At 39.1% G+C, this 8,800-nt stretch overlaps 1 protein-coding gene across 1 annotated transcript; it reads left to right on the forward strand.

The window, feature by feature from the left end:
* Positions 1-2,702: 2,702 nt before the first annotated feature.
* LOC112509109 lies at positions 2,703-3,320 on the forward strand. The gene has a single exon (XM_025113976.1). The coding sequence runs from the start codon at positions 2,703-2,705 to the stop codon at positions 3,318-3,320; it is 618 nt and encodes a 205-aa protein (XP_024969744.1).
* Positions 3,321-8,800: the final 5,480 nt, after the last annotated feature.

An 8,800-nucleotide genomic window follows, 5' to 3' on the forward strand; every position in this document is an offset into this window, starting at 1 on the left:
ACGGTTCATTAGAGCCCAATACGATTCCACCAAAGCCCAATACGGTTCATGAAAGCCAATACCGTTCATCAAAGCCCAATATGGTTCATTAAAGCCTAATACGGTTCATTAAAGCCCAATACGGTTCATTAAAGCCCAACGGTTCGCCGGAAAGCCCAATACTTCCATTAAAGCCCAATACGGTTCATCAAAGCCCAATACGGTTCATTAAAACCCAATACGGTTCATTAAAGCCCAACGGTTCGCCGGAAAATTATTAATTTATTTTTTTAAATTATTTAATTATCCGCCGGAAATCCGCCGGAAATGGTTTATTTCTTTTTAAATAATTTTTTTAATTTTCCGCCGGAAATCCGCCGGTAATATTAAAGTTTTTTAAAAAAATTATTTATTTTTCCGCCGAAAATCCGCCGGAAAAATGTTTACTCTTTTTTAATAAAAAAAATAAAAATCCGCCGGAAATGTTTAATTTTTTAAAAAAATTATTTATTTTTCCGCCGGAAATCCGCCGGAAAAATGTTTACTCTTTTTTAATAAAAAAAATAAAAAATCCGCCGGAAATCCTCCGGAAATGTTAAATTATTTTAAAAAATTATTTATTTTTCCGCCGGAAAAATATTTACTCCTTTTTTAATAAAAAAATAAAAAATCCGCTGGAAATATATATATATTTTTTAAATATTTATTTTTCCGCCGGAAAAGATTAAAAGAGTTTTTTTTATTTTTTAAAAATTATTTTTCTAAACACTTTTCCGGCGGATTTATTTTTAAAGTATTTTTTAAATTTTTTTTAAATATTCCGCCGGAAATCCGTCGGAAATCCGCCGGAATTGTTCTTTTTAAAATTTTTTCGCTAATTAATTAATTTTTAAAGATTAATTAACGCTTAATTAACAATTCCGCCGGAAATCCGCCAGAAATGTAACCGGTTTAATTTTCCCGGCGGATTTCCGGCGGAAGTCAACAAAAGTTGACTTTTTTGACTTCCATCGGAAATCCGCCGGAAAATTTCCGGTGGAAATTTCCACCGGAAATTTTCGCCCGAAATGCCAAGTTTTCTAGTAGTGTTTAAAACTTATCATGTTTGGAGATACAACATCACCAATCATATTTGCAAACTAGTGATTATCTATGCCAATCTTTTCCATAGATATGGGTTCCCCAGATGTTTGGCTTCCTTTTCAACACCTTTTGAACTACATATTTAGTTAAAATGTAAGCAATACACGTATTTAGTCCATGTATTGATCCATTACACCTATTGATATGTAATTTATCACATTATGCATACTTGTTTCCTTGATCACCAAAGTCGAAGAACCTTACTTTATTTCTTCCTTTCTTTACTATAGACGTGTCATCCAAAGATTTATCATCCTTGCCTCTACTTTGTTTTTGATATGGCTTGTTACATGTTTAACATTGTTACCATATTATTCCCAAAATGTTACAAATGTATAGTTTTCTGGTTGGCATTATGTGCATAAATCAATAATTGATTGGTAATCAAAAGTGTATGGTCTATACCTTTTCTCTTTTTCATTGAAGAGGCTCGTCTTATCTTCCTTCTTAGCTTACCTTTGTTGTCATTAACTGGAACAACTGTATTGTTCAAATAAGCAAATACCATGTCTTTAGAAAAAAATACACCATTTCGAATATGTTTATCTGGAGTTAGTTATACGAATTAAAAAAATGAAGCTTCAATAAGATGTATTTACGAACAATTTACTTGTAATCTTGAATTTTAAGTAATATGCATCAATAAACAGTACTTCATGCATAAAAAATGATTTTAAGCGTTTTTATCAAATACTTTATAATATAATGTGTGTGTGTGTGTGTGTATATATATATATATAGAGAGAGAGAGAGAGAGAGAGAGAGAGAGAGAGCTAGGATCATTTGTTAACTCAAAATGAGTGTTAACTATACTAGTTCTATAAACCAATAAAAAAGTCTTTAAACTTAATGTTCATATCTCTCTATGCAGTTAATGTTGAGGGCATGTTGGTAATTTTCTTTTTTGGTCTTGATTGAAACATATTTAATTGCCTGTTACAAAGAGGTTCATGTTCCATGATTTTAGTCATTTTTCTTTTTTGCTCTTGATTGAAACATATTTAATTGACAATTACAACTAAGCAATTTCATAAAAAAAACGTTTTCATAACATTAAAATGAAATAATGCATGTGTTCATGAGCAAGCCATAATATGTTTATAGTTGTAAAATGTGCATAACTATGTTAGCAGATCACATTGTATATTAGGCTTAATTTATTAGCCCGTATAGTGTTTGGCCCATGGCCCATCTGTTGTATATTTAAATGATTGTATTTTGTTTAATCATTCAAGGAAATCATTCTCTCTAATATGGTATCAGAGCAAAATTAGGAGCCCTTCCTAATTCCTCTCAACCTCCTCCCTTCTTTCTCTCTTTCGGTGATCTAGGGCCGGCCACGCCTCCCATCGCCGCCTCCTCCTCCTCAATCGTTCTTGCCTTCCTTCAAACATGTCCGTCAATCAAATTCCCCCAAACAAGGTTTTCGGTATAATGAATATCAAAACCTACGTTCCTCTCATTCTTGAACTCGAACGTCTCAATTATGATGCGTGGAGAGAACTTTTCTCCACCCATTGTTTTGCCTTTGACGTCATCGATCACATCGACGACTCTACTCCTAAACCCACAGACGCAGAATGGAAAAAGGTGGATTCAATTGTAAAACTTTGGATTTACGGATCGATTCACAATCCTTTCTCCAAATGGTGTTGAAGAAAGACTCGACTGCACTTCAAGTATGGAACAATCTCGAGACTCTCTTCCGTGACAACAAAGACGCCAAATCCACACAAATCGATAGCGAGCTACGCAACATTGTGATGGGCGATCTCTCCGTCATCGCCTACTGCACCAAAATCAATGGACTTGCTGACCTTCTTGCGAATCTCGATCCAAACTCCACAGTACCCGACAAACACCTTATGATCTACACAATCAACGGACTGTCCTCGAAGTTCGATTTGGTGGCCAATATCATAAGGTACCGTTCTCCTCTTCCAACTTTTCTTGAAGCTCGTTCCATGCTTCTTTTGGAAGAACAAAGAATGGCTCAAATACGCTCAACACCCGTTATGTCTCACCACGACCATTCCTCATCGTCCACCATCCTCCACGTGAACAATAACAGAGGAACTCACGGGAATGGCCGTCGGAACGACCGCCGCCAGCCGCAAGGTTGTTGCCGACAACCACCGAATCAGCCACGCTATGGTTGGGTGTACATCCTGCCACTGCCGCCGAGTCAGTCGAACTAGCCTCGCCAACAACCACCACACCTACTGGCAGCAGCCAACTGCAGGGCTGCTCGGTCCACCGCCCGCTGCCCCGTCGCCACAACCGGCCCGCTCAACCGTGGCAAGCGCCACCGCCATACAGCCCGGCGGTCCATTTTTCTGCCGCTACGGACAGCAGCCAATCGTCTGCCACCGCCACTCCCCCATGGACTTGGGCCCCACCAGATCAAGCTACGTCTCTCCCGGAGTTGTTCAACTCGATGTCTCTAAACGATCCGGGCTTCACAGATTGGTACATGGACACCGGGTCAACCGACCACGTCCACGCAAACTCAGGTATTCTAAAATCTATTCTTGAAACTCATGATACTCGTTCTATCCTTGTCGGTAATGGATCCAAAATGCATGTAATGCACACCGGACATGCCCCTTTTCCCATCACAAATCCATACCATGCTTTGCATCTTAGACATATCCTCATATCTTCCACTATTATAAAAAATCTCATATTTGTCCTTCAATTTACTTGTCAAAATAAAACTTCTATTGAGTTTGACAATTTTGGTTTTACTGTTAAGAACTACAAGACCCGGCACCCTCTAATCCGATGTGATAGCGACGGTCCCCTCTACCCGGTCAACCCCTCTAACCCTCAAATGCTTCTCTCGAAAGCTCATTCCACATGGCATCAACGGCTCGGTCACCCCAACGATCAAGTCTTGAAGTCACTAGTTTCAAATAATTTTATTTCTTGTCATAGTGATGAAACTAGTATTCTTTGCAATTCTTGTCAACTTGTAAAACATGTTAAGCTTCCATTTTTCGTTTCTAATTCCGTTGTTTCTCATGCTTTTGAAATAATTCACTCTGATGTTTGGACGTTACCCATCTCTAGCATTAATGGATTGCGTTACTATGTTATTTTCTTAGATCACTTTACTCATTACTTGTAGGTTTATCCTCTCAAACATAAGTTTGACGTTTTCAATAAATTTAATGAATTTTTCCATCTTGTTAAAACCCAATTTAACGCAACCATTAAAATTTTCCAATGCGACAACGGTGGTGAATATAATAATCAATTATTTCACAACTTTTTTGCCTCCCAAGGTATCCAATTCCGTTTTTCATGTCCTCACACGTCCCAACAAAACGGAAAATCGAAACGTATGCTTCGAACCATCAACAATGTGGTTCGCACCCTTCTTTTCCACGCTCATCTCCCTCCCACCTATTGGGTCGAAGCCCTCCATATGGCTACCCATCTCCTAAACATCCTTCCCTCCATAACCATCAACTTTGGAACACCTCACTACCGGTTGTTTCGAAAACATCCTTCCTACTCTCATCTCCGCATATTTGGCTGTCTTTGCTACCCTCACCTCACCTTCTCTCACAAATTAGCCCCTAAGATCTCTCCTTGTGTCTTCCTTGGCTACCCATCTCATCATAGGGGATTTCGGTGCCTCGACCTCTCCACCAAACGCATCATCATTTCTCGTTATGTCGTCTTTAATGAGACAATTCTTCCGTTTGGCTCGGTCACTCCGACAAACCCCTCTTCTTACTCTTTTCTTGACGACCCATCTGAGCCCTCTCCCATTATGCATGACATTCTCGATCCGCATCACGCCCCACCTATGCCACCTACAACCGCCCCTCACTCCCCACCTCACGCCTCGGCCGACATCGATGCCGCCACTCACCCCCTCCCTTTCCTCCGTCGAGTGCGATTCCATCCACTACTCGCTTGTCTCACCCTACGACGACCTGAGCTAAAAGTGGTGTCGTTAAACCCACTCAACGACCCAATCTTCATACCACCTCCATCACCCCGTTACCCCGGTCCATTTACAGGCATTACAGGATCCTCACTTGCGAAAGGCCATGGACAAGGAATATCATGCTCTTCTTGGGAACATGACTTGGAAACTTGTCCCTCGACCCCCCGGGTTCAACGTGGTTTGGTCCATGTGGCTCTTTCGCCACAAGTTTAATGCAGATGGCTCGTTTTCTCGCTACAAGGCCCATTTGGTGGCCAATGATCGCAGTCAGCAGCAGGGGATATACTATGATGAAACTTTTAGTCCGGTTGTAAAACCAGCAACCATTCATACTATCCTCAGTATTGCGGTCTCTCAGCACTGGCTGATCCATCAGCTAGACGTGAAGAATGCGTTTCTTCACGGTCACCTTCAGGACACTGTATACATGCATCAGCCACCGGGCTTCTGAGATCCATGTTTTTCGGATCACGTATGCCATCTTCAGCGCTCTCTGTACGGCCTTAAACAGGCCCCACGTGCGTGGTACCATCGGTTTGCTTGGCTCGGGTTTCAGCACAGTCGCACTGATACGTCACTGTTTATATACCACTCTCCTCAAGCCACCGTGTATCTTCTTCTATATGTTGACGATATCATTTTGACGGCCTTATCCATAGAGTTCCTTCACCATATCATCACCCTACTTGGTCGTGAGTTCGCTATGACAGATCTCGGGGCACTCAAATTTTTTTGGGAATTTCTGCTACACGATCATCTACAGGTCTATTTATATCTCAGCAGCAGTATGCCTCTCAGATCCTTGAACGCGTAAACATGGTTAACTGTAATCTGGTGTGCACTCCGACCGAAATGGGTCACAAGCTTAACGTTGATGGCCCACCCGTTTGTGACCCCACCCTATACCGCAGCCTTGCCGGAGCTCTTCAGTATCTCACCTTCACACCCTCGGATATAGCATTTGCCGTTCAGCAAATCTGCCTCTATATGCATGATCCTCGAGAGCCACATTTTCATGCTCTCAAATGCATACTTCGATACATTCGAGGCACTCTAAACCATGGCCTTCAGATTCATGTATCCCCCTCATCCGAACTTATAGCTTATGCTGATGCAGATTGGGGGGGGATGTCCGGCATCTCGACGATCCACGTCCGGATACTATGTTTTCTTGGGAGATAATCTTGTGTCTTGGTCATCCAAACATTAAGGTGTTATCTCCCGTTCTAGTGCTGAAGCCAAATATCGTGGAGTCGCGAACACCGTCGCTGAAACAAGTTGAATTTGTAACTTACTTCGCGAGCTCCACCGACCGCCCACGAAAGCCACAATCATCTACTGTGATAATGTCAGTGAGGTATACATGTCGTCCAATCCGGTTCAGCACCAACGCACAAAGCATATAGAGATTGATATTCACTTTGTTCGTGACAAAGTTGCCATTGGTCATCTTCGGGTCTTCCATGTCCCCTCGAGCTCTCAGTACGCAGACATCTTCACGAAAGGGCTATTTCATTCTCGATTTTCGGATTTCAAATCCAGTTTGAACGTTCACAATTCGAACGTTCCAACTGCGGGGGGATGTTAGCAGATCACATTGTATATTAGGCTTAATTTATTAGCACGTATAGTATTTGGCCCATGGCCCATCTGTTGTATATTTAAATGATTGTATTTTGTTTAATCATTCAAGGAAATCATTCTCTCTAATAAACTAAACTTGCATAAAGATATCATTTGTTGACTGTTGACACAATGATTAATGTTTAGTATGGATTCAAACCACATCATTGTCCATTGAGGTGTTCCCCGATAACGGTAGCTCACTATCTCCATTAAAAGTAATATATTTATTGGTGGACCATAAATACATTTATCAAGAATCATTAACCATGAGTACATATGAACCATGAACATTTGTTCACTCATGAACAATCTTTTAAACATGAATTGACAAAAGCATGTTCATAAAAGTTTGTTGATATAACACTTGTATGAATTTAAATATGTGTTCATGAGTGAACAAGTTGAATCTAATATTATTAAAATCTTTTCACAAAATACTTCTTATAAACATTGTTCACTTTTGTTGCCTTGCCTCTGTGTTCAATTAATTAAATTTTTTGTAATGAATGATCTCAAAAAAAATTTAAAGATCAATGAATGAGATGGTTCATGAAGTTAACATTATATTTAGGTTAACAAATGAACTCACCCCTATATATATATATATATATATATATATCGTTTTAAATCTCCATTTTTTCCACTATGCAAGTTTTAGCTTCTCAAGTCAATGGCAAGATTGGATTAATTCACAAGTGGATTACAGGATTGGTTTCAAAAGTAGATAAGAGGATTTCGGCTCCCGGAGAAAGAAATGTTTTGTTATTCCTTTTAAAAGTACCTTCTTGTTCAACACCGCCACCACAACCTGATGATTAAGAACGATGTTTCTACTTCCTCTTACGGAGGTATAAAGAACGAGTTTGTTGAAATTAGCGCTAGCTTCAGGATCGTTTGGTTATGGAAACAAAAGCACCGGTAGGAATTGAGATGTGGGTTGGATCGAGTATCTTCTTCTCAACGCCAAACTCGAATCGGATGACCAAAGATCTCTTTGTGTATGAAGAAAACCCAGAAAATTTCCAGTAATAACTTTGCCAAAAAAGGTCGAATCTCTTTCAATGAATCCAAACGTGATCTACTGATTTAATTTGTAATTTTCTTGTAGGGGGAGTTGTGAATGATTATGTTTTCAGAGTAAATCACCACCACCCACCATACCCAGAGTTCCAAGCAAATGAAAAAAATGGAAGGAAATTGGTGGGTAATGGAGAATAAGCAGACCAACAAATCATGTTTGTTTTATATTTAATAACACAGCTGGGCTTGAAATCTCATTGAGAGATGGAAGTTGGATGTCTTTTTCTATTGATTCTGATTTGTCTTCCCTGTGTTTGATTCCAAGAATATATTTGATCCCTGTGTTTGATTCCTTGGTCTTTTTGTATGGAAAAGATGTAAACACTATGTTTACAGACCCAAGAATATAGCTATCCATGTGTTTATTGTAGAGTCGGTCGCAGTTAAAATATCGTATTACAAAGTGATTTACGATCCCAAAGTGATAATAATAAATCACATTGCACACTGACCCAATACAACAAATGCGGATTAACGAGATCTAGATATTGTATATTACGGTCTAACAATTCATACTAAGCCACAAATGTAAAATTAGCAGTTATATCAAGTATACGATCAAATATCAAATCGAAACGTAAATCGAGACAACGAGATTTAACGTGGTTTCACTATCGAGGTGATAGTGTACGTTCACAGGGAGAGAGATCGATATATTACTAATTGGAAGAATTTACAACGTGTTTACGAGATCCTTAGATCAATGAATCAGCTACCCAAAATTCCCAAAAACAAAAAACTATGTATATAACAAAAATACGACAAGAGGGAAAACTAATGGAACAAATAAACTTGGCGGTGTTGTTTCTTTTTTTAAGTTACATCCTACATGCATATATATATATATATATATATATATATATATATATATATATATATATATATAAGGGAGCGATCAAATGCAAACCACTCAATTTGTACAAGTGCAAACCGTATTCAACCGATCATAATTTTTCATTTTGTTCATTTTTTTGTAATTATGAGAGGTTGATTAATCATTTTTATTGTGGA

This window comes from Cynara cardunculus, assembly GCF_001531365.2.
Source record: "Cynara cardunculus var. scolymus isolate 2C chromosome LG 3, CcrdV1, whole genome shotgun sequence".
Classification (NCBI taxonomy): Eukaryota; Viridiplantae; Streptophyta; class Magnoliopsida; order Asterales; family Asteraceae; genus Cynara; species Cynara cardunculus.

Bases quoted from the DNA above. Each gene is read 5' to 3' on its own strand.
- LOC112509109 (XM_025113976.1), top strand. From the start codon at position 2,703: ATGGAAAAAGGTGGATTCAATTGTAAAACTTTGGATTTACGGATCGAT.